Below are 27,348 nucleotides of genomic sequence, written 5' to 3' on the forward strand. Positions count from 1 at the left end.
TGTTATCACTTTTGTGTTACTTGTTGTGTTTAGATATGTAAATACTACTCTTTAAAGCCGTGTTTCGGTAGTCGAGTGGGTACTGTCGACGGTTTAGTAAACATTGAGGCCGGGCATAGTTGTTTATAAACCTTCGACACTAACCATTCGGCTACTGAAACACTGTTTTACAGTTTCGTACAAACATCATATATAAACATCATAACAAGTAACTTCAAGTGATAGACGTTTGAACACACAAACAACAACAGCGTTAAGTATTAAATAACATTTAATCACTTACTTGCTCCGAAGACGGACCCGCGATGGTGACGTGGCACGTTCCAAACAAACACTGACCAAACCTACCTCCACGCGTCTCTTCCGTATTTGAGGGCGGCGGCACTTCCTTCCGGTGTGAGGCCACGCCCGCGAGATTTAACCGCGAATCTATTGTAGTCCTCTTACGTTACATCCGGGTCCCTTGGTCCCATCCGCTTCTAATGCAAAATAGCTACAATTATGAACGTGTGAATCTTTTTTTTTTTTTACAATAACGTTATTTGTCAGAAAGGAAGCCATTGAGGGTTAAAATGGGTCTTAATGCTTCCAACTCATATAACTGTCACCAACAACACTTTTAATGATATTACATGAAGCAGACAGCCCTGTGATGAAACCTTTAGCATTACACTGTGGTTAATAGGTTTTTATTCACAATGGAATGTTATTGTACTCTTAATATATCATGGTGTAGCACAGCACAGTAGATTCATATTTCAATCGATCTGGGATGTTAAAATTGTGCAAAACTCTGTTCAATGAATAGCCTCTTCTGCTACATTAAACATTACTAAACATTAAACGTTACTTATACCTGTTATTGAGACTCCTATAGAGCATGTTGACATGGATAGCTTGGTTAGTAGTATCTCTGTTAGTTAATGCAGTTTGATTGATTAAATTAATAGCCTATTTTATTAGACAAAAATGTAGAACAGTAGTGTCATAGAGTGGAAAATGCCATTTGGTTTAATGTCACAGAATGCAGTGCCACGTAGAGCAGCATGATAAATGGTTAACTTTATAGTGTGTTCAAAAATGGCAGATCTGCAAGTTCAGTGTCTTGAATGAGATGTGCTGTGAGTTTGCATATCTGCTATTGTCCAGCATAGGACCGTTGCACAGTGAAGTATAAACAAGGCTTTAGGATTTATAAGTCGTTTTTAGAATATAATAGAATATTCACTCCAGTGAATAGCATTTATCCATTTAGATAACTTTTTGATGTTATTTAATTACTTATTTTTACACAGAAACATAATGTGTGTCTTTACAATAACTGTAATGTAATAATAATACTAATAATGTAATGTAATAATTATTAATTAAATAACCTTATTTTATTCTGAAGGCAACCGGATGTCTTAAATTAGCTAGCTCTCAGACAGGAAGTTCTAAATTAGCTCAAAAGACGGAGCCCTGAATGAAGCACACAGTGCGCTCTCCTCTCCTCCCCGTTTTAACCCTTTCACTGCAGCCTGCTTCACTGACTTCAAGGCTGTGTGTGTGTGTGTGTGTGTGTGTGTGTGTGTGTGTGTGTGTGTGTGTGTGTGTGTGTGTGTGTGTGTGTGTGTGTGTGTGTGTGTGTGTGTGTGTGTGTGTGTGTGTGTGTGTGTGTGTGTGTGTGTGTGTGTGTGTGTGTGTGTGTGTGTGTGTGTGTGCGTGTGTGTGTGTGTGTGTGTGTGTGTGTGTTTATTAGGCCAATTTCTCAAACTTTAATTTAATCTGATATGCATTAGGCCACAGGCCCACTACAATTGATCTAGATACTGTAAAATACAATGCTCTCTATACGTTTATCTCTAAGAATGTAAAAGGACCCAGGTTCCATTTGTACATGCTCAGAGTTACAGCCCTGTAAGGGTCGTTTGTATTCATAATTGTATTCATTATTAATCATCGACTGGCTGCAAAGTAGCCTATAGCTAACTAGTAGAAAAAGTAGTGTAGTGCATAAAAAAAATGCTACTAAAATGTTACTTTCCACTAACTCAAAAGGCAAATAGAGTGCACCTATGATAAAAGGATTCCATGGGTAAAGAAGACAGCGTCTCCATGACATCAGAGAGCTGAGCTACTTCCACTGCAGGGAGCATGAGAGAGGACTATTTGAGACAGTTTCAATTTCATCATGATGAACAGTTCAGTTCCCCAATTGTATCCTTTTGGTGTGATTGTTTGTGCCTTTACCTAAATATAGACAGCCTCCACACACGTCGAGGGAGGTCCTCGACGCACGTCCCACTGGGAGGAGGAGACCCCGGGGCAGACCAAGGACCACGTCCCACTGGGAGGAGGAGACCCCGGGGCAGACCAAGGACCACGTCCCACTGGGAGGAGGAGACCCCGGGGCAGACCAAGGACCACGTCCCACTGGGAGGAGACCCCGGGGCAGACCAAGGACCACGTCCCACTGGGAGGAGGAGACCCCGGGGCAGACCAAGGACCACGTCCCACTGGGAGGAGACCCCGGGGCAGACCAAGGACCACGTCCAACTGGGAGGAGACCCCGGGGCAGACCAAGGCGCATTTGGAGGAAACACATCGACTCACTGGCCTTGGAACGTCTCGGGATCCCCCAGGAGGAAGTCACTAATGTTGCTCTGGAGGGGGAAGTCTGGAGCACAAGTCTGTTGCCCCCGCGACCCGACTACGGATAGACAGGTATAGACAGCCTCACCCATTTAACCCCTTTTGGTGTTTTAAGCTATTAAGTTATAATTTAGCTATTGAAATATAGCAGATCTACAAGCTCATAGCGGGCCACTCGGCGCGCTATGAGCTTGTAGGTCTGCTATTTTTTGAAAAGTCAAAGAACGACTGACATAGAAACATAGCTTTTTCAGAAAACTGTCAGGATGTAGAAGACATTTTTAGAATCTGATCTCAGGTCAAAATGGGTTAAAAGATACAAAGTGCATCTCTCTTCAAGTCGGCTATATGGCTACGTACATCTGTATCTGTACGGTACTGGATTAGGCAATATCCTCCTCCTACACTAGACTGTTGCAGACAGTGCCCGACCATGCTTGCACACACACACACACACACACACACACACACACACACACACACACACACACACACACACACACACACACACACACACACACACACACACACACACACACACACACATTTCGATTTCTTTATTTGAGTCCACATTTATAAAATACATTATCAAGGGCACAAATATTTTCAGTTGCTTTTGATATACTACGCACTCGAAACATCACGTGTCCAAACAAGTCCAAACAAGCCCTAAATGTACAGAATATAGGCAACACATGAACTTATTCACAGCAAATTGTTCATTCTGTACTATATTGTCAACATAGTGTTTCTCAATCTGTCCCCCATTGATCCAGCCAACACTGTGCACATGTGTGTGTGTGTGTGTGTGTGTGTGTGTGTGTGTGTGTGTGTGTAGGGGTGTCAGACTTTGGACTACTATGTGCAGATTATCACAGATGTGAGAGGCTACTGTGGGCCATAAAAGGTCAAAGGTTAGTCTTGTCTTTACAAACAAAAACAATTCATATTGTGTATGTTTTTTCATACATGAATGTTTTATTACTGTGCATGCATATTTGAGCATGTATATTTTAATAATCAAATAATTGTATTGTGTTCTGGTTTGGATCAATGGAACTATCACTTGAAGTTCCCATTCATCAAGTGTTACAATTAAAACAAAAATGTCAAGGTTTTAAAGAAGAAAAACACTTACAGTTACATTACTTTTTAATGTTGACGTTGATGTTATAATTAAAATCGTATGTATTTTGCCAATTATTTGGGGGCCCACTTGCAATATCCTCACAGCCCACCTGTGGGCCCTCAGTCCATATGTTGGGAATCGCTAATCTGGAAACATGGGAGTCATAACCTTCTCACACGTTGACTCTGTTGTAAATAATGTCTGTGGCTCTCTCTGTGATGGTCATGCTCCAATTCAATCCTCAGATGCTTATGTCATTTGTTTGTGTGAAACGCAGGCCATGTGACCAGTAAGGGGCAGGGATATTAGTGCAGGCCAGCCAGGGTATCTAATTGGGGGTCACTGTGGAACATAGTGAGAAGGAAGACCTAGAGCAACAGTGATTCCTAATAGGTCCCCCTATTTGTCATGTTGTTAGTTAGTTAGGCCACAGAACTCCTTCTGTTATGGCCAGTCATCTGGGACACAGTCCAATCAAGAATCAATACGGTTTATTTGTCGCTATACTCGGCACAGGAAACTAAATGCAATTTTGTGAGGTCAGCTGGTCAGTATGTATGTCTGTGTGTGTGTGTGTGCATGCATGCACATGTGTGTATATGTGTGTGTACATGTAAACTCCCAAATCAGAGAGACATTTAATATCTTAAAAACGTCTAAAAAACAGGCATCTCCTCTCCTGTGACATCATGATATGAGAGATGTGTCCCACCCCAGACACCCTCTGTTCCAGGCAGCCTCAATAGGAACTATACTCACACGGACAAACAGCATTCTGTTCCCACAGAGCAAGCAGAACAAGATGCAGTGCAGAGTGCACTGCAGCACCATATTCTGTGCTTTATAGGTACTAATTCAAAAGTTTTATTTTGGTATCCTTATGGAATATTACCTAAGCATACCGTATTTTCATACATTGATATAATATGTATATATATTTTTAAAAAAGTATACATTCTATAACCAGCTCACCAGCTCAGTGACAGTGGCCTTGTGGTTAGAACTTAAGAGTGTCCGCCCTGAGAGATCGGGGATCGATCCCTGGCCGGCTCATACCAAAGACTCCAAAGTGCCCAGTGCCTCCCTGCTTGGCACTCAGCATCAAGGCTTGGATTGGGGGTAAATCTAGTCTCTGCGACATACTAACTAGCGTCATGTCCAGGGAGTGTACTTGTACATCAAGCTGCCTCAGGCCATGAGGCAGCTTGATGTACACCCCCTGGACACACTACAGGCTCTTGGCCTATTATGGGCCTCATGGCTCGGCAATGCTTACTTACAGACCATTCCAATACCATTCTTAGATTATGTAACATGCGTTCACATATGAGCGGATGTATTCATGCAGATACAGACACATGTTAAAGTATTTTGTGCAGGGACCGCCATACAATATTTGTGATAACATTATTCCAAAATATTCCCTATTGTCCCGGGTTAAATTATATTTTGATGCTATATTATTAACACATTTAGCTGGGGACCCTCCTGGAACCCCCCAATGACCCCTGGGTGTCCCCAGAACCCATTTTGAGAACCACTGATACAGCAGGCATACATAGTCGGTATTGAAAAGAATTCCATGTTAGGATTAATGTGGTAACTGATGTGATTATAGTAGTCAACAGACGTTAAAATGTGTTACAATTCTGTAATACTAGAGTAGACTAACCATAGGATCACTGGATTTTGTAGTTTGGATATACCTAAACAAGAGTAGGCCACACTGTAGTAGTTCACTTCAGGTGAAGGCAGCCCTCTTGTGGACAAAATGAGTAAGTATACCATACCATTGCTCCAGCCTCCAGCCCTGTCACTCACACAATGAAATTGAGCATTGAGTTCACAGTGAGTGATTTCAACTATACTGTGTCTGATTAGTCTAATTAACCACTTAAGCCCCATTGTCATAAAAGTGTCACAAAAACAGCAAAAGTATCCAGGCCAAGACTGCTAGTGTATGTAGAATGAAAACGTAACCTATTTCAATACTTTGTGCCACAGTAGACTGGTGGTACAGGTTCCCATGCAAGACTTGGACCCAGGCTGCCGAGGGCAGGGGTGGATCACCGCATGCATGAGCCTACCGGGCCAGAATATGGCATTGGCCATGGTCCTGGAGTGAATGCAATTAAAGGATCATTTCATCTTTTAAGAATGAATCTCCAGATCAGTAAAGGTCCCACTCCTCTCCCTACACACCGACCGGACGGACGGACGGACGGACGGACGGACGGACGGACGGACGGACGTGTGTTTTTCGGATTTTTAGCAGCGTTTCTCCGTCGGTTTTCCGAAAAACGTGTCCAGTGTGCAACCACCTTTATTCCTAATATTACAACTCTTACAGAAAGAAATGTCTAACAATCAGAAAGTTAATTTGTATACATTTATTTTTTCCTGAAGAAAACAATTGTCATCATTGGCACTTAGGTACATATCTTACTGTATGTACTGCAGAGCATGTAAGCAAATTGGTATACAATTGTATGTATAAATATGCCTTTTAAGGTTCCAATGTAAATCGTCATCAATGAGTCAAATCAGATAAGACAATCTAGTTAAACTCTTGGTAAACGGCAAAATTACAACATACAGTATTGTACGATATACACTGACATTTCTTCCTTTGTGATTATATAATTGTAAATATTTTTTGATATAGACAAATTAGTCTTTGCATCGCATTTACCCAGAACAGGCAATTAATACTTCAGCTAACAAATAGCATATACTGTAAACCAAACAATTTGTTTGTGGCAAATAAAAGGTGATCCATGTTGAAAAAAATAAACATTTTATATGTTTTACATGTATGTAAATATTAGCAGTACTATCACTACTAGTGTAGACAACTAGTGTAGACAGACTGTAGACAACATATATCAAATTAAGTCTTGTTAGACATGGCATTATTCCAACTGAGGAACATAAATCCAGCTATTTCTAATGCCTGCTTTAAATTGGACAATAAACATCTCATTACAACATACTGTACAGTATTTCGGTCCCATGGTGAAAATGTATTAGTATAGATTTTGACCCCAAAAAAGCCCAATGCACATGCATGTTAATAATCTGACGATGGCTAAATATATTCTGGCACAATTCCCTTTGTAAAATGGTCCAACAACTGAGCAGGTAGCCACTATGGTAGGAGGTACCAGTTGGTCCCTGAGACATACTAGCGTCATGTCCAGGGGGTGTACTTGTACATCAAGCTGCCTCACGCTACAGAAACAGGAGATAGGCTCCTGCCCTATGGGCCTCATAGCTCGGCAAGGCTACTTACTTACCAGTTGGTCAGGGTGGATGGAAGGAGTGGTTCGTTGAGTGGGTACAGATGTCAGTTCTTTGAGTGGGTAATGGGTACAGTCAGTTCTTTGAGTGGGTTTAGATGGAGGTACCAGTTGGTCAAGGTGGCTGGAAGGAGTAGTTCTTTGAGTGGGTACAGATGTCCAGTTGGTCAGGGTGGATGGAAGGAGTGGTTCTTTGAGTGGGTAGAGATGTCAGTTCTTTGATTGGGTACAGATGTCAGTGCAGTGCAGAAAGCGCTATGTGCCGCGGAAGCGTTTGAGAACTTTGGAGGATTCCTTGTGCTAAGAGTTTGGTTGTGTTGGGTGTCTGGAGCGTTGGTTCCTTGTCATAGTGTGGGTCCCACTATACTATGGCATGCTAGTTGGTGGCAGCAGGGATTGGGGTCGGGCTGGTGTTGTTGTTGTTGGGTGGAGTCAACTTCATGGCGGTGAAGAAGTCCACCACCTGTCTGGGAACCTCGGCCAACACGTTCTGAGCCAGCGCTTCTTTAGGGCCCTGGGGGTGCAGAACAGACACCAGGTTAAGTAGCAGGCAGGGTGTGCCACACTTAAGACCAAGATGAGAGACATGAAACACTGAAGAGAAATAATAGTGGCCCCCAGTTCAAATGACTTTATTCTGGGGATGTCATAATAGGCTAACATTGGGCCAAGGCCCAGGCGGCTAGTGTAGCGGAAAAATATCTTTAAATTAAAAGAAAATATTCTGCCAAAATAGCAGAATATTCTGCCGATCTACAATAGCCGATATACACATGTGCGCAATGCGCTGTGAGCTTGTATATCGGCTATTTTCACTATGATGTACAACAAAGGATATCGGTTTAAGTGGCTATGGGTAACTAAAAGGGTGAGTGAACAAGCAGATGAAGGCAGGTCTACAAGCATGCAAAGAACGGTGGAGCTTCATGTCACAAATGAATGGTACAAACATGACCAACAGCATGCCGTGCATAATTAATGAAAGCATTGACGCAAATCTAGACCAGGGTGGAAAGCTAGCGGCCCGTAGGCCGGATGCTAAAGGGATACAAATCAGACCTGCGAGATGATTAGGAGAATAATAAAGGGTTTCTCCCTTTTATTCTCCTAATCATCCCATCAACATATTTACGATCATGTATTATTTATCTGTACCACAGCTGATCTCATTCCACTCTCTCACTACCGCTGCCTGTAGCAGGCAGCTTGTTGATCATTTTGCATGACACCAGTCAGTCAATCTCAGTCTACTTAGTCGAGTTCAGTTCTCCTCTATGCAGTCTTGTGTGTGAGTCAGTGTACGCATGTCGCTCATGAACATGACGGGACAAAACCTCATGGCTGAAACGTTAGTTTCAGAATTGTTGGCCCTTGAACTAAAATGAGACCGATAGTCTGACACCACTGCTTTAGATAAAGTCATGGGTAGAAATGGGTAATGCAGAGGGTTTAAAAGCAAAAATACAATCCCCGCCAGGAGTCACATGCTAATATAAGACTCTTTTTCTGAGGTGAATTTGTGTGGACAGTCAGTCTCAGTCCCGCCCCTTTCATGACGACGCCAGGCCCAGGAAATAATTCCCAATGCATTTTTCCCATAGGCATTTCAAAACGTATTTATTTAAAGACCTTTTAAGCGCCATATAAAGCCAACTCGAGTTGTGACAAATCATGACAATAAACACAATATTTTGGACCAAACAAATAATTACAAAGAAGAAAAAAAAGAAAAAAAGTGTTGTAACCTGCCGTTTTCTTCTTCTTTCGGCCCGTTTGTTGTCATGATTTCTCACAACTCGAGTTGGCTTTGTACGACGCTTAAAAGGTCTTTAAATAAATACTTTTTGAAATGTCTATGAGGAAAATGAACGGGGAATCATTTCCTGGGCCCTGTTAGGGGGTGGGACTGGGCCCTGGTAGGGGGTGGGACTGGGCCCTGGTAGGGGGTGGGACTGGGCCCTGTTAGGGGGCGGGACTGGGCCCTGGTAGGGGGTGGGACTGGGCCCTGGTAGGGGGTGGGACTGGGCCCTGGTAGGGGGTGGGACTGGGCCCTGGTAGGGGGTGGGACTGCGACGCTCTATTTATATACTGTATATATGGCCAGTGTTGGTCATATAGACGCTACCGCACCACTTGTTCAATGAAAGTGCTTCGCTAATAAAAACAATGTTGTCAAATTTGGTGTTAATCAAATGTGGGCTTTCACCAGCATATTTCAATGTGACCAATTGTCTACTTCTGCCATGTCCCATAAGGTGGAGGGACAGGAGGAATTGTAATTGGCTAGTAGTAGGACGCTTATCCCACAGACGGGAGGGTCAATTGTACAGCAATTATACAATTATAAAATGACATAGCTGTCGTTGACTGCTTTGAAACATATCTGAGAATTGAGGCCTAAAACATATTACGCCGAGTGGCTTAGTTGTATTTGAGATTAGCTGTGGGCAGACGACACACAGACAGACAAGACATGGATGAAAGACATGAATCTCCTGGCGGAGATCAAACATTTGGGCTAACCCTATGAAGCTTTGGGATCATGGGGCTGAGGCGGCTTCAGTTTGAATAAACTGAAGAAGGAGGCCACTTGTTGAGGTAATTCGGCCAGTACGCTTTGGGCTAGAGCCTGGCTGGGAGCCTGCAATGACATGAATACACAGCAGTAGAGATAAACTACTGTAGGTGGTTGCGGATCATTTGGGCTTGCAAAATGGTGTTGCACAAGGACATATTTGTAAAAATACAATAGTTCAAATCCAAGGTAAACCAATCATAATCCAAGTTAGAAAGCACGTGCAATTACTGTAGCAGGGAGCAAGCATATTGAGAAGAGGTATTACAAGCCAATCAGGATTAAACATAATCGGACAAGTCGATCTTGATCACACGACTACAGAGATAGGCCTGACTCACACCTTTCGATCTAGCATACAACATTGATGCATGCTAGATGTATGACTTGTTTACTGATGCAAGCTCCCAATGCATTTCCAATGGAAGTCACATGGTTTGACACAACATTTTTGTTGTACGGCTTTCGGCTGTGTTTAGACTGTGCGCGCACACACACACACACACACACCTGAACACGCATCTCCTGTTAACACCAACACCTGCACTAATACACTTACAATGTGCAAACACACTTTCACACTTTTTCTCTGATCTCTCCATCACACACACACACACACACACACACACACACACACACACACACACACACACACACACACACACACACACACACACACACACACACACACACACACACACACAAATAATAACTTGTTGCACGTTTTTGGCAAGCGACACAGTGACATATCAGCTTCCAATTCTGTTTAAATCTGTCTAAATTTGAACAAGCACCAGTACAGCTTTACAAACACACACTAAAGCCATTCATCACACGAACCAAAATGACTATTGTTCCAACTGTTGCTTACGTTCTGGAACTGTCTGAAGGGAACAAACTGAACGGTGTCTTACGTTCTGGAACTGTCTGAAGGGAACAAACTGAACGGTGACTTACGTTCTGGAACTGTCTGAAGGGAACAAACTGAACGATGACTTACGTTCTGGAACTGTCTGAAGGGAACAAACTGAACGATGACTTACGTTCTGGAACTGTCTGAAGGGAACAAACTGAACGATGTCTCGCATGGCGGATTCGCCCGTTTGGGATCGCAGCCGACCGTCGTCTCCGTCCAAGAACTCCATGGCGCTGAAGTCGGCCCCGCCCACCCCGACGATGATGACGGACATGGGCAGGCGCGCCGCGTTGACGATGGCGCTGCGCGTTTGGTCCATGTCTGTGATCACTCCGTCGGTTATGATGAGCAGGACAAAGTATTGCTGCCAAGAGAGAAGGGTTATATATGTATATTTGTACTTCATTGTTCGGTCATGCCAAGAATGTACGATTTACAAGCTCATGCGAGGCATTGTGAGTTTTTTGTACACCTGAGATTTTAGCATTCAACAACATTGTGGGACGGATTATACATAAATTACGCATTATACAGGAACATTGATGTAGAAACACGAGAGCATATCGAACAGTAGGACAGATTATCATGGCTGGAACACATACAATGAAATTAATGTACTTTCTTACTGTATAGGGGCACTAGACAACAAAACATTCAGCCACTATCCAGTCCATTCCATTACGTTCCATTCCATTAAGTTTTGTAATTTACCCATCCCCTCTATAAGGCAGCAAAGGCCTGCGATCACCAAGCATTCAACATTGTAAGCCGACTTTTTATAGTGCTTGTTTAAAAAAAATGTGCATTCGAAAGCCTAGGGTCCCCTGACCTAAAGCCCGGACCACCATGCCGACGGTGGCCCGGGCCTTGTTTTTTAAATAGTGTTTAACCCATTTTTACCCGAGATCAGATTCTAAGAATGTCTTCTACATCCTGACAGTTTTCTGAAAAAGCTATGTTTCTATGTCAGTCGTTTCGATTTTTCAAAAATAGCAGACCTACAAGCTCGTAGCGCGCCACTCGGTGGCGCGCTACGAGCTTGTAGATCTGATATTTTTCAATAGCTAAAGCATAATATTATGCTAACAGCAAAAGGGGTTCCCGTTCAGAATGGGTTAAATGCTACACGAGTGGATACTTTTCTGTGTTATCATTCGTTTTCATAAAACAATGGTGAATATCATTCATAACACTCACTGATGCGGTGGTCTGCTGAAGGGCCTGTCTGGCGAAGGTGGCCACATGGTTGATGATTGGAGAGAAGTTGGTCGGACCGTAGAGCTTCACCTGGGGCAGACACACCCTGTAGGCCTCGACCACCCCTTCTACACCTACACCACACACACACACACACACACACACACACACACACACACACACACACACACACACACACACACACACACACACACACACACACACACACACACACACACACACACACACACACACACACACACACACACACACACACACACACACACACACAGTCCTGATTAAACCGGGTGTCAAACCATAAACCATATCGTCGCTGTTGGGCAGAAGCGTCTTATCTACATATTTTAACTTTGTGTTTTTCTGTAAATGAATGCGCAACTTCATCATATTACAGCTTCACACAAAAGCACCAACAGAGACTATATTATACCGGTTCGTTCTTCTGACCCTGCATTCTGAGAGGCATTCTAATGAGTGCCAATAACCTCCGTCCCGAATCGCACCGATATAGTAACACCGGGATCAGTATGTCATTTAATCTACTCAATGGTTTTTATCTTTATGAAAATGTGGTATAACAGCAATAATACAAAACGGGTGTAGCATTCGAGGTCACTGCATTCCATGCTAATCTACGTCCACATCATACAGTGCCAGACAGTGAAGCTTGGCAGGCAAGGTAAAGCTTTACATATGGAAGGCTTTGATTAGCCGCATGCTAACTGCTGCATTAAAGAGCTGTTGTCTAGTCAGGTTGTGTGAAGCTGTCGCAGTCATGTCTCACGCATACACCCGTGCCATAGAGATGAATAGAACCTTTGTCTGCATGACACACGGGTAAAGACTTGAAACAAGCTATTAAAGACTGTATGCAGGGTGAGCGGAGGCTGCTAAGTTACCTTTTGCGACATGAATATCTCGCTCATTACTAATTTTGCTATGTTCAAAAGCAAATAAATAAAAAGACTGCAGTAGCTGTTATGACCTGGTAGGGCAGATAACAAGCAGTACTGGGGGGTCCCCAAGGACTAGAATTGAAAACCTCCAGACATCATTTTTCTGTTAAGAGTGTAGATGATTGATTATTAAACGGAACCTCGAAAATTGCTCAAGCCCAAGCCCGATATGCCTAAATTGTAAACATACCTGCACAGAATGGGTTCGCTGGGTTGAAATTGAGGGGGAACTCATGAGAAACCTGTGAGAAGCATTATGTAAAGAAACAAAACAATCAGACTTTTTTTGGCTGTTCAATGCAAATCCTATGAAACGAGACTTGGGCTCCTAGTTTGAAAGAAAGTGGTAATCTAATAACCAAACTAAAATAGCAGTTTGCTATAGTGTTTAGATTAGATCAACGCATTCACGTGTGAATTCATATTATATTTACCTGCCATGAAGGAGGAATCTGGGCTCCGAAGCCGAAGGCTGGGAACATCTTGTCACTAGACGGGACAACACAGACCAGCAAGGAACCGCATTTAATACAAACTACGTAAATTGCCATATATGTGTACTACTACCGGTATATATAGTCGAACCGTAGCATAGTGTTCTACACCAGTGTTTTTATTAACCCATTTAAGCCTGACGTCGAAATATACAAAATGTGTCTGAAAAACCTTGTTTCTGTATCAGTAGTTCTCAATATTTCATGTCAAGGACCCCAAAAATTATATGTAATTGGCCGGCTGGCCGCCGACCCTCATCTGAAAATATGTTGTTCCAGGGACCTCCCCAGAAGCAAAGATTTTAGTTATAAACGTTCACTCTGTAACATTATATATTCAATGACTTGAGGCACATTTTCACGATTTTTCAAAAATAGCAGACCTACAAGCTCGTAGCACGCCACTCGGTGGCGTGCTATGAGCTTGTAGATCTGCTATTTTTCAATAGCTAAAGTATAACATAATGCTTAAGTTAAAACACAGCAAAAAGGGTTCCCGCCCAGAATGGGTTAATTCACTTCTGTGCTACATAAATGATCCATCAACCTGAGCCAAGCTAATGGACAGCAGCCGTGATCTCAACATCTCCATTGTGAACGGACAGCGTTACCCCTCCAATCACCTGTCATAGTCCTGGATAACGGTGCCCACGGACCAGATGGCAGAAAGGTACTCGTTGACACCCTGAGGGCTGATGTAGTGGAGAGACTGGGGGGTCCTGGGGTCCCCGTTGGAGCCCGTGAAGTCAATAGCCACCTAGTCAAGAAATGAGAAGGGGGTGCGGACATATGTGACCAGATATGACTGAGAGCCTGCCATCGCGCAAACTCCAGCTTTTCACCAGAGGAGAAGAACTTTTTTTTTTGTTTTATCCAAAATGAGTTAATAGCACAGGCAGACTCTTCACACACTAGAGCATGTCTGAAATAAGTGTCAGAGCTGAAATCGACATGTAAATATAAAATAAATGCTTAAACATGTAGCTAGCTGTAATGTAACAGAAGTGAACCTTTCAAGACTGTTTTATTAACTCGCTGTTTTCTGCAAGACATTACTCTATAAGCCATATCTCCAAAACTGGTGGGTCAAACTGAACCAATATGTCAATTTGAAGCTATGATTCCCTGCTTTCATAATGACAAAAATTCAAAAAAATACAATGGCAGTCTCTCAGTCAAATTTAGTCACATATTTTAAGTTATGGATTAGTGGAAGGTGGATGGAGGAAATCAACCACAGAGCCCAGAACTCACCGTGAAGTTGAGCTGACAACCTCCCATGATGTAATCCAGGAAGGTGTACTCCTTCACCACCTGAAAGGTGAAACATGAAGCTAGTTAGTAAGTAGCTCTGCCTGAAACAATATGTCCCATGGTAGGGCCGATTCCGATTCTTTGGCTGAGCAGTATACCTGTATATGTGAAAGCTGGGTTTGAATACACTAGATATTATGTATTGTATCATAAAGCCACTGTACTGTTGCATCCAAAACACTAAAGGTAGTTTAGAGACAACATGATAAAATGATGTTGAATATTCGTTACATTTAAACTAAACACCATTCAGCCACTAGATGTCACACTTTTACACAACACCTCTATTACATAAGGTTTGTTATTTTATTTCCCTGTCACAGTTACATACAGCAAATGCCTGAAAACATACAATCATTGTAAATACAGTTTACTGTACCTGGCATAGCTTCACACTGACAACGCCAGAGTTTTTATAGCTCTTCTTCTTCTGTTTCTTTTTACTGTTGACGCATTCAAACTCCGCCTGAGGGAGGAAGTGTATGTTAGTTAAAGAACTTGCACATTGCGAAATTCTGAGCAATGTGCAAAAGCTCCAATATAGACAAAAGCAGTAATGTTTATTGACAAGAGAAGACAAAACAGAAACATACACATGGGCATCGCCCAACACACACACACACACACACACACACACACACACACACACACACACACTGACCGGAGAGGCTCTATCAGCTTTCTGCAGTTGTGTCAGCGTGGTCTCAAAGGTGCCGATGAGGTCATGTGAGCCGTCGTTGTCGTAGTCGTAACACTCGACCTGGGTACAGACAGAGACACTTAGCAGTGTGGGACTGAATAGTCAAACATGCAAACAAGTTAACAACAACAACAACAACAAAACCCCACTCTGTTTACTCTGCGTGGTATTCAGTTATGTGTCATGGTGGTGGTCAACAAGGTGGTTTCACTGATAAGTAAAAGTTCTATGAAAATAGCAGATCTGCAAGTTCACTTGTGATCTTGTAGAAGAGATTTGGCGTGGAGGGGAAAAAAGGAGATGACCAAGTAAAGACTGTTTGGAGACATTCGGTCAACTAAGTATATACTCTATAGGGTTTAAGTGGTCAAGAAAATAAGCTCTGTCGCAAACAAAGGTCATGATATTCAGTTTGTCTCACTACTACTACTACAACACACACATTGCACACACGCAATTAATTGTAAACAATTAATTAATTGTAAACAAAAGCACAAACAGCTTCTGAATTCACAGCTGAGATATCAACAATAATGGTAATGTATGTAGAATAAAATGTGAAACTCTCTTATGTTAACCACACAGCTTATTTTCTGGATAAATGTAACCCCCTGTGGAAACTAATAAAAACATAATTCAAGTGAATGGGAGAGATCATGGGATCTAACCTCCATGGCGCATGATGGAATACCACCAACCTGGACCCCAAAACTCAAACGCATGCAAATGGAAAACCATCCAACAACAGAATGCTGCATTCAGCGCGAGGAGAGAGAACCTTGCATGAGACCTGCAAACGTCTTCTACTTCCCATCGACTTCCCTTCACCCGACAAGTGATGGAGTGTGTTGGACAAAGACAAACACAGTGAAACCGTTGGGCCACTCACTTGTTCCGCAAAGAGAGGAACCCGCTCTCTTCCTAACATGTTTGCATCGGAGATTGAAAAAGAAAAGGGCTGATTTCAAACTAGCATTAAAAACACTAAAAGTGTATTATTTTATAGCCATTAGCCACTATGCCAGACAGACAGATTTTCTCTCTTGAACAGAGAATAATATGAAGCTAACTTATTGCCATGCAAACCAATATACCAGCCCTGGAGTTATTAAGTATAACAAATTAATAATTACAAATACAATACAAAACAGCTAAAGAGGCTGGGTGCATGTTGTACCTTTATTGGTTTGTCCATGTCTCCTCCACAGAGAGACTGCAGTTGGATTTTGAAAGGTTTCCATGTTGGATTCAGGTTGTTCTGTACCACCTAAAAGAAAAGAAGAAAAAAAAGACGAACTGGAAACCTTTGTCTTTTTGGACCATTAATAATAAATGGTCAAATTGACTGTGTGGCGTGTGCTAGTGCTACCACACAACTCATTCCCATTTAGTCAATCAGTCCCAATTCTGATTCACAGGTTTTGCTAGATTCATCAGCTGAGGGGCCTCAGTGAGACAATATAATAAAGTTGCCATTTAATAATTACTTTAACATTATGACAGAACAAGACACACACACACACACACACACACACACACACACCATATTCAGCCAGAATCAGCCAATCTATCAAAATAATGCAAAAATCGTATTATGACGACAGCTTTTATTTTGATAACGTTATAGAGTAGTTACAAGATAAAAATCTAACAGACAGTGTAATTCTGTCATCTGGCTAACTGATCAAATCCAGTTTGTTTGGGTTCTCTCTCTGGGTACTCCCTGTGTGTGTTGCATGTTTTCCCTCTCTCTGCAGTCTGCACTCACTTTACAATCTCTCTCTGTCTATTGTATTGAAATCGAAATAATAATGCTAACGTGACGTCCGCTGATAAGGGAATAAGACAGGTCTGTTTTAAAGTGTAATACTGAAAACAAGATATTAAATGTCCAGAATGTACAGACAGTTAGCAAGGAGTTAGTATTTCATATTGTTTAGGATTAGGAAATGTAAAGGCGGTGCCGCCCACAGCAGTTAGCTGACATCCTCCTCCTGCAACATCCTCCTCATATAACGGCTGGCCACCCAGCCATCTCTCTATTTCCGTTATCAGGGTGAAATCAGCCTCTTTTTTTAAATGTAGAAGTTAATTTAGTATTTCCCTCCCTCTCTGAAATTCTCTTGTATACAGATTTATTTGATTGCATAGTAGTCGATCTCTATACTCTGTAAAATTTAGAAAGAACAACATGTCACAGAGACGGTGACTGCTTAATTAAGTTAATTTAGGACCTTCTAGCAGTTAATTTCGTTTTATTAATCACATTTCTTCCATGTAGCCCATGTTTTGTAATGGCATCATCATCCTATTATGCCCGTGGATATACAGAGTGAACTTAACAATGATAAATTAATATGATAAACACCTTTTAAATAATCACAAACATGAATTATATTTGTTATTTACAGCTAGGTAGAGTAGTGGGGCGAGATGGAAAAGGGGCGAGCATACCTGTTACCGAAGCCACGGGTGTCGTTCTGACAGAAATAGCAGTCCGGTAACTGCCTTTCTAACAGAACTACCATCTGATTCATGCATTTCTGATAGAAATACATTGTGATGAATGTATTTCTGACAGAAACACAGTAGCAGTCTGGTAACTGCCTTCTTGTTTCTGAACCCTAACACTAACACTAACCTCAAAGACTGTGAGGGCTGATTTTACCTATTTGCTCTCTTTCCACTACGACAACAGCAGTAGCAACATGGAGGATCGACACATTCAACAGGACGTCTCCGCCATAGCCCCAACGACATCCAGGGTTGACACCCGTCCCCGCCAACAGAAGTGGCATCTTCTGGGCAGCTCTCAACGCCATGTTTCACAATTTGCATAAATTATTAATATTTCCCATAATCCCCTATGTTCATTACAACTACATAGCATGCACGCCACATACAGTATGATGCAGAGGTCTGCATAGCTACAGCCAGCCACTAGTGGGTCAAGGTGTTTTACCTCTGTTCTATGGGCCAGCTGCCATGTGGTTTCTGTCTGCTTGTAGAACTCCAGGTATGGGTCAGACTTGCCAAAGAAATCCTGCAATGATAATTATAAGGATGAACATAGCAGTTATTTCTTCTGGTGTTAATGAAATGACCATTCGTAACTCAGAAAACAAAGGCTATAGTCAACGATATGTAGCCTATGACCATAAATGCCCCTCCCTTGAGCTGTTTACTGTACATATTTTTCTTTTTGATTACTATATATATTATGTTTTTGCATAGTATTGTATTTGTATTGTTAAATTTTCTATGAATTGAATACACAGGTCCCCAATGGAAACAAGCCATAGTGCTTTCTTTCTTGTGTTTAATCCTTAAACTGACGTTTATGTGCATTTTTTGCTAAATGTTCTATAAAGTCAATCAATGACTTTTACCTTGTTGTCAAGCTTCCTGGCTTCCACCTCAAAATTCACCACCCTGCTGTCATTTATTTCTTCAGCACTGATCTACAGAGTGACAAAAATACATAGTGTTAAAACACCAACAATAAGGCATGCACGCGCACGTGCACATGCACACGCACACACACTCTTGCCCGCATAGATACTCACTGTGATCGTCCCCTTTCCAGCAGGTCTGTTGTTCTTCAGGACCAGCGGCCGGGTATATTTTTTACTGGACACCACCTGCAACAAGCAAGAAGACAAAATCAGTGGATAACCAATTTGAGTTTATAGTGCACCTCTTAGCCAGTGGATAACTAATCTGAGTTCCCAGAAGTTTTATTTTTCGCCACTAGGCGGGCGAGAAAGACTTCTGGGAAAAAAGGACCGTATCCCTGTGAGGGAAGTACGTTGCGCTCAGAATCTGAGCGGACACTTCCCTTTCCGGTCTGAAGCACTGTGCATACCATGAAAATAGTCCGAAGGGAATCAAATTCCAAATTGAATTGTAGTAGGCCACCACCGCTCAAGGAGCAATTGTTTCCCTTCCGTCTTATTTAGATGTAGCGCCCACTCCATGTGGAACCCGCCCCTGTCTTTTGATTCGCATTTCATTTGAAACGCAACGCACTGGGCCACGCCCCTGCTGCACAGGATCTGAGGCCAATTTTCCTAGACTAGTGGATTACCAATCAGAGATGATAGTGCACCTCTTAACCAGTGGATAACCAATCAGAGATGATAGTGCACCTCTTAACCAGTGGATAACCAATCAGAGATGATAGTGCATCTCTTAGCCAGTGGATAACCAATCAGAGATGATAGTGCATCTCTTAGCCAGTGGATAACCAATCAGAGATGATAGTGCACCTCTTAACACTAGGAAGTCTGAGCAGCCGTTCTGACCGAATTTGAGATTTCAATGTTTATTTTCTCAGCCCATGGAGTCCAGAGAAAGTTCCCCTTGCATGACTTTGTCTAAATATTCGATTGAAATCATCTCTGTTTTTTTCCCCATTTGAAACGTTTTGTAAATATGATTTTAGGCATATATCTCTTACTCAGTCTGACTATATCGGCCCATTCGACCGCTCTCCCCCTTTATCCCTCCACCCCCGCACCACTCGTTCACACCTCTGGAGCTGGAGACGTCATTGTTGCCTACACGCACTCACTTTTATTTTTTATTTTCTTCCCTCTCTTATGAATACATTATTATACACCCAATGAAAATGTACACTTCACGGATTATATATTTGGAATTAGGACAATCGGTAGAAAATTGGCCGAGAATAGCACAATAGCACATTAATTGTTGCCTAAATGTATACGCACTTTTCTGAAAATGGTTAATCTGCAAGCTGCCCCATTTCCTTTTCAACTTGATATGTTTCGTAGAGAGGGCATACACAAGCCAGAATTCCGTGGTTTACATGAGCAAAAAATAAGCGAGTTATGTAAAGAGGGGTGGAGGGAAAAAGGCGATTATTTGGCACAATCAATCAAATATATATTAATTACATCGCGTAGCCTATAATGTTTCCCCCTCTATATAATAGAGGGGGACAATATATAACTCTAATGTCGTATTTCGTCATGTATGTGAACTATATGCTGCTTGTAATACTGTTGGTCAAAGTAACTAGTAGTTGGACAGGCTAAATATAATAGTAGGCTATAAGCCCGTTTTCAGCTAAATGCTTTTTGTTCTCTTTTCTCCAGGCTCATATACCCGCATCGAGATGAGCTAGCTCTGCGACAGCCGTGCTGTTTTCAATTAAATTACTTGCAGTATAATATTAATAAATACTACATCCTATATATATTGTTTGTCTGTCTAATCATTCAAATGTTTTTCTGCATGCATATTGCATAGTTTATGTAAGCCTGAATTAAAGTCTGATTACGGAGGCTTTTTCCCCGTCTCACAAACAACGAAGCCTATAAATATTGTCTGAGAAGTTGAGAATTGGTGTCATGCACATATATATGCACCACACATTCCTGCTGTTGTCACCACGCGGTAAATAATGAATACTTTGTGTTAATTCAACCATGTTTATTTTTTCTTATTGTTCACAATATCAGAAAGCATGAAAGAAAGCAAATATAAAGCGGAATAAAATCAGGGAAAACACAAATCCTACGCATTAGTTTCTGTTGCTATACTTAGAGACACTTGACACATGTCATTGTAAATGTTCCCGTACATGTACCACATTGGCCATGTATTGCGTAAATCCACATCTTGCCTTGGATGGGAAGAGTTGCTCATCGACCGTGATGTTTCCTCCAGGCACATAGCAAGATATGCAGTTATCTGTGAACTGATTCCAAATGTCCGTTATTGCAGCAAACTTGTCTGTTTCTTTGCGTGCTTCTCTGGTGTCCTTGTCGTCAAATCGCAGGTATCGCATTATGGATTTGAAACGGTCACGAGACATTGTTTCTCTCACCGTCTCATTCCCCCATGCCCCTTTCGCCCACAGTTGATTCAATGGATAACCAGATGTCGACATCGCACGAATGAAAAACACGCTGATGAATGCTTTCAGTTCAGTAACAGACAGATCCCATTCTTGATTCTGTCCATCACTGCGGGCAAACTTCACTGTGCAGTCTTTGACGTTTTCCAACATGTCGGGGTCAAACATACACAAAAAACTGCTCAACTCGTCGTGGATTCTGACTTTGGCAAAAGCAGTAGGACCTGGCCTGGCATTTCCCCTCACTGTATATGTATCTTTATTCTTTTCCCTTTTTGCTTCCTATATGATGAATTCCTGTTCTACTGGCTGGTAGCCTATGTCTTGTATAGGGCCTTGTATATCTGTTTATTTTAAGCATGCCGCCGCATTCTGTCAGAGCAGAGACATATTTATTTAAAATAATCCTGTCTCGCACGGCACAGCGGCACGCCATCACTATATATACAAATGACAGGGAGAAGGTGTAATGGTTATTACAACGCAAAAATATATACATAATAGGCTTTGATGTAAAGACATTTTAAATGATTATTGATTATTAGAAAAGGAAAATAAATCACCTGCTGCGGTACTGGCCCTTTCCAAGGTATGGAAATCCATTCAGGAAGTATTTGCTGTCCAGGTCGGCAGCAATCCAGAACTTAATTCCAACAGCATGCAGGATGCATAATTCTCAACTTCTCAATATTTGCCTATATTTTACAGAACATAACTTAACATTAAATGCAGTCTATTAGTATTGACTATGCATAGTATATAACTTATAGCGTAAGCCTAAAACGAATCTATAAACGAAAAATAAAATAAAGAAAGAAAACCTGCACTCTCAATGGGCACTATTTGGTCACATTCGATCATAAAAACATTTAGGCCTACATGGGACAAGCTATATATATATATATATTTCCCTATTTGTCTATTGGTATGTCTCTAAATGTTTTGATGAATTGAACAATGTGGACCCTGTTGTAAACAAGTGTAATGCTTCATTGGGTTAATATAGTATGTTTTTGAACGAATATTTGGGCCTAAGCAGTTTTTTGTGTGTGTGTGTGACCAGTGTTAGTCGACTCGGAATTGCAGCCATCCGTAGGTGCCCTTTGTGTCAGTGTGCGCCTGCCCAACCCCCCCAACCCCTGATGTGTGGCACCTATACGGATGGCTGCAATTCGAAGTGGCCTCTGTAAAACCTGAATCCCCCCACCCCATTTCCCGAGTCGACGAGCAACACTGGTCACACACACACACAAAAAACTGCTTAGGCCCAAATATTCGTTCAAAAACATACTATATTAACCCAATGAAGCATTACACTTGTTTACAACAGGGTCCACATTGTTCAATTCATCAAAACATTTAGAGACATACCAATAGACAAATAGGGAAATATATATATATATATATATAGCTTGTCCCATGTAGGCCTAAATGTAGGCCCCCCCCCACCCCATTTCCCCTCACTGTATATGTATCTTTTCCCTTTTTGCTTCCTATATGATGAATTCCTGTTCTGTTATAGCGCATCATTATATCAAAACCAGGCCTATACTGAATGTATTACTTTTGTTTAAATCAACTGAACTAGACCAATAAAATAGTAGGCTAGTATTTATGTTTTTCGTTAATAATAATACATGCTGAGGGAATGTGCTCCGTTCATTGGCTCTATATAGGCCGTGCGAGACAGGATTATTTTAAATAAATATGTCTCTGCTCTGACAGAATGCGGCGGCATGCTTAAAATAAAAAGATATACAAGGCCCTATACAAGACATAGGCTACCAGCCAGTAGAACAGGAATTCATATAGGAAGCAAAAAGGGAAAAGAATAAAGATACATATACAGTGAGGGGAAATGCCAGGCCAGGTCCTACTGCTTTTGCCAAAGTCAGAATCCACGACGAGTTGAGCAGTTTTTTGTGTATGTTTGACCCCGACATGTTGGAAAACGTCAAAGACTGCACAGTGAAGTTTGCCCGCAGTGATGGACAGAATCAAGAATGGGATCTGTCTGTTACTGAACTGAAAGCATTCATCAGCGTGTTTTTCATTCGTGCGATGTCGACATCTGGTTATCCATTGAATCAACTGTGGGCGAAAGGGGCATGGGGGAATGAGACGGTGAGAGAAACAATGTCTCGTGACCGTTTCAAATCCATAATGCGATACCTGCGATTTGACGACAAGGACACCAGAGAAGCACGCAAAGAAACAGACAAGTTTGCTGCAATAACGGACATTTGGAATCAGTTCACAGATAACTGCATATCTTGCTATGTGCCTGGAGGAAACATCACGGTCGATGAGCAACTCTTCCCATCCAAGGCAAGATGTGGATTTACGCAATACATGGCCAATGTGGTACATGTACGGGAACATTTACAATGACATGTGTCAAGTGTCTCTAAGTATAGCAACAGAAACTAATGCGTAGGATTTGTGTTTTCCCTGATTTTATTCCGCTTTATATTTGCTTTCTTTCATGCTTTCTGATATTGTGAACAATAAGAAAAAATAAACATGGTTGAATTAACACAAAGTATTCATTATTTACCGCGTGGTGACAACAGCAGGAATGTGTGGTGCATATATATGTGCATGACACCAATTCTCAACTTCTCAGACAATATTTATAGGCTTCGTTGTTTGTGAGACGGGGAAAAAGCCTCCGTAATCAGACTTTAATTCAGGCTTACATAAACTATGCAATATGCATGCAGAAAAACATTTGAATGATTAGACAGACAAACAATATATATAGGATGTAGTATTTATTAATATTATACTGCAAGTAATTTAATTGAAAACAGCACGGCTGTCGCAGAGCTAGCTCATCTCGATGCGGGTATATGAGCCTGGAGAAAAGAGAACAAAAAGCATTTAGCTGAAAACGGGCTTATAGCCTACTATTATATTTAGCCTGTCCAACTACTAGTTACTTTGACCAACAGTATTACAAGCAGCATATAGTTCACATACATGACGAAATACGACATTAGAGTTATATATTGTCCCCCTCTATTATATAGAGGGGGAAACATTATAGGCTACGCGATGTAATTAATATATATTTGATTGATTGTGCCAAATAATCGCCTTTTTCCCTCCACCCCTCTTTACATAACTCGCTTATTTTTTGCTCATGTAAACCACGGAATTCTGGCTTGTGTATGCCCTCTCTACGAAACATATCAAGTTGAAAAGGAAATGGGGCAGCTTGCAGATTAACCATTTTCAGAAAAGTGCGTATACATTTAGGCAACAATTAATGTGCTATTGTGCTATTCTCGGCCAATTTTCTACCGATTGTCCTAATTCCAAATATATAATCCGTGAAGTGTACATTTTCATTGGGTGTATAATAATGTATTCATAAGAGAGGGAAGAAAATAAAAAATAAAAGTGAGTGCGTGTAGGCAACAATGACGTCTCCAGCTCCAGAGGTGTGAACGAGTGGTGCGGGGGTGGGGGGGATAAAGGGGGAGAGCGGTCGAATGGGCCGATATAGTCAGACTGAGTAGGAGTGATTTTTTTTCAGCCTTGCTAGTGTTAACCAGTGGATAACCAATCAGAGATGATAGTGCATCTCTTAGCCAGTGGATAACCAATGGATGGACCCGAACATGCACTTTGTGACGGACGCTCATGCTTCCGCTGGGCTTCGCAAGGACTCTCGGGAAAGTTTTGCCCTCCCTTGAGCACATACGCTCCAGAGCCGGAAAGGGAGTCTACCTTTATATGTCTATGCTCTTATGTCAGGAGAAGAGTTCACCTGGCCCATGGTGCACTCCAGCTCGCCCAGGAAGTCATCGTCACTCAGGTCTACGGTCTTGTTGTCGATGTCGTAGAGGCCAAACCTCAACTTTTGGACGATCTCAAAGTAGTAGTCGACCACAAACTTCTTGGCAAACTTTGGACTGAGGCAGTTCTGCACTTTCTCCGTCCGGCCCAGCTGTTGGGAAAGGACAGAACTTGTCATGCTACTGTTACTGTATGGTTTCAAAACACACAAATGGGGACACACATTCATGCAACATGAGCACATGTATTAGTCAACAAGTCCAGGTAGTGACTGTCTTATCGTTATTTATACTGAATGTATCTATATTTGATGTTTTATATTGTATGTTATGTACCAAGTATCCCAGAGAGGATGTGATCTATGTGTCGTCGAATATAGAATCGGCCTTGTGCATGTATTATTAGTGCACTTATTAGGATGTACACATTATTATAACTCAATTAACCATAGAGTGACACAGACATGTCAGACTAATTGGCCCCATACATTACACACACACACACACACACACACACACACACACACACACACGATTCTACACTTCCTACAGCAAGATATTGTTCCGTTGTTTATATGCACTGACAAAGTAAAGCAGTGCACCTCACTTCCGATTTTAGGTTAATGTTTAGCAATCTCGTGATCACAGACAGCAGGGACAAACGGTTAAGAGAAAATGAGTGATTTAATTACAGCCCACCAGTTCTATTCAAATAGTTGTTGAAGCGCTTATAGGATCAGTGTTGATATTCCATATAGACACTACAGTCAATGATATATTCCATCCAGAATAGCTTTCAAGTGTGTAGGATTAGCTCATTCCAAATAGAATTGAGTCTTAAGGTACTCAGGATGGATAATGTATGTATCATTGCTGCATCTGTCTCCCTCTCTCCACAGTCCCATCTAAATACAGAACACAACAAAACAAACTAATTTAAACATTGCACTGAATATTAAATATCCATTCCCCTCACCTCAAACCACTGTGACTGTGAGCTGCTGGTGAGCAACACACACAGGGGGTCAGACTTTGAGCCAATGTCTTTATCCAGCAGATTGTCACAGCTGACAGTCAGCAACACCTTGGTCACACACTGGGCAGCCATGTCTGTCAACACCACAGACACACGGACGGACACACAACAAACACAGCCAGGGAAATCTTAAAATAGATATATGAGACAGGAAAGGCCCGTTTATTGAACCCATAAGCAAGCACACAGTCGTACTAGGGAGTAAACAGCACGCTGAAGGGTGTGACTGTCTGTCGCATGCATCACACATCCAAAACCACAGGACTGTTTGATGTCCTAGGCTAGCCTACGACCATAACAATATTTACAGTTTTACGTTACGTTAATACCAAGAAGATGGACACCGCTGTTTCTCGTACACAAACACGGCTCTGTTCTGTTTATTTACGGGGAGGCAGAGCCATCCAACGTGTTTCATTTAAGGAGCTTATTTCCCTGATTCTGTCATGGAAACAATGAGGTAAATCAACTATAGTACAGTTATAATAACAGGGTGTACTCAACATCCTATAGGCCGGAAGGACCGCAGCGCGGTGATTGGCTATACAGCCTCGAGTGTCGTTAGACTGCCTGATATCAGACAGTAGTGGAAAAAGTACTCACACATTTCACTCTATATAGAAATACTATTGTATACTTACAATACAAAAAGTCCAGAATTGAAAATGTATTTAATAAAAGTACAAAAGTATTTGCATCAAAAATACGTACAAAAGTAAAAGTACTCATTGTGAAGCAGAAGTACTGTCTTGTTTCACAAGTTCAAAATGCATAAGCATAAATGATGTTTTGAAAATAAGCCGTTTTATATAATATATAATATAGGCTATGGCTATGTATATTGAAATAAAACAAAACAAAACAATTTAATTCAGATTCTGAGAACAATATTGCAAGTTCAAACAAGGTCCCGGGCCGGGAATTGAGTTACAGTTTACAACATTTTCTTGAATGACATAACTTTCTACAGAAGTTTGGTTGCCATGGGGCTGTTGCCTGACAACCAGTGACTCACGGCGCCCCTCTGGGATATGGGATCTACACTCCCCTCCCAAGTAACAAAGTGGGTGTGGTTGGTAGAACCGAACCCGGACCGGGGTTTGTGAACCGTTGATAGCTACACGGTCCAATCGTACTATTACACAACAAGTAACTACAGTGTACTGTACTACTACTAATACAAATTACGCTTAAATAACACCCAAACAAAGAACTCACCCGTCGGAGAAGTCTTTGTTACTTCAATCGTAACATACGTATAAATGAAGACTTCCAGGCAGCCGAGATAATCGAGTGTGTGGGGCGGAGCTAATTGACATTATGGGTGCGCTCGTTTATTCCACACGGACTCCCCGTCAACTCTGCACCTACTACACTACATTATAATGTA

General features: G+C 41.7%; 1 protein-coding gene across 5 annotated transcripts; it reads right to left on the reverse strand.

Annotated features, from left to right (window-relative positions):
• Positions 1–7,428: 7,428 nt before the first annotated feature.
• LOC310868076 (copine-3-like) lies at positions 7,429–27,252 on the reverse strand. Of its 5 annotated transcripts, XM_083778330.1 has the most exons (17): positions 27,177–27,252; positions 25,899–26,032; positions 24,895–25,074; positions 18,802–18,876; positions 18,625–18,696; positions 18,198–18,278; positions 16,413–16,502; positions 15,197–15,295; positions 14,915–15,001; positions 14,476–14,535; positions 13,845–13,978; positions 13,162–13,216; positions 12,918–12,969; positions 11,751–11,884; positions 10,681–10,917; positions 9,586–9,703; positions 7,440–7,576 (listed from the first exon to the last, which is right to left on the reverse strand). In XM_083778330.1, the coding sequence occupies exons 2-16, from the start codon at positions 26,028–26,030 to the stop codon at positions 9,587–9,589; spliced, it is 1,605 nt and encodes a 534-aa protein (XP_083634456.1). In that variant the 5' UTR covers positions 26,031–26,032; positions 27,177–27,252; the 3' UTR covers positions 7,440–7,576; position 9,586. The 5 variants fall into 5 exon arrangements, with proteins under 5 accessions (XP_083634452.1, XP_083634453.1, XP_083634454.1 ...); XM_083778326.1 differs by lacking the exon at positions 9,586–9,703 and having other exon boundaries at positions 7,429–7,576; XM_083778327.1 differs by lacking the exon at positions 9,586–9,703 and having other exon boundaries at positions 7,429–7,576; positions 25,899–26,086; positions 27,177–27,230.
• Positions 27,253–27,348: the final 96 nt, after the last annotated feature.

Source organism: Protomyctophum parallelum, assembly GCF_964188405.1.
Source record: "Protomyctophum parallelum genome assembly, chromosome: 12".
Taxonomy (NCBI): domain Eukaryota; kingdom Metazoa; phylum Chordata; class Actinopteri; order Myctophiformes; family Myctophidae; genus Protomyctophum; species Protomyctophum parallelum.

Coding starts and splice junctions, on each gene's coding strand:
- LOC310868076 (XM_083778326.1), bottom strand. CDS start 26,030: ATGGCTGCCCAGTGTGTGACCAAGGTGTTGCTGACTGTCAGCTGTGAC. Junction 25,075..25,898: donor CACAGTCACAGTGGTTTGAG/GTGAGGGGAATG, acceptor CTTTCCCAACAG/CTGGGCCGGACGGAGAAAGT. Junction 14,536..14,914: donor TCAGTGTGAAGCTATGCCAG/GTACAGTAAACT, acceptor TTCACCTTTCAG/GTGGTGAAGGAGTACACCTT.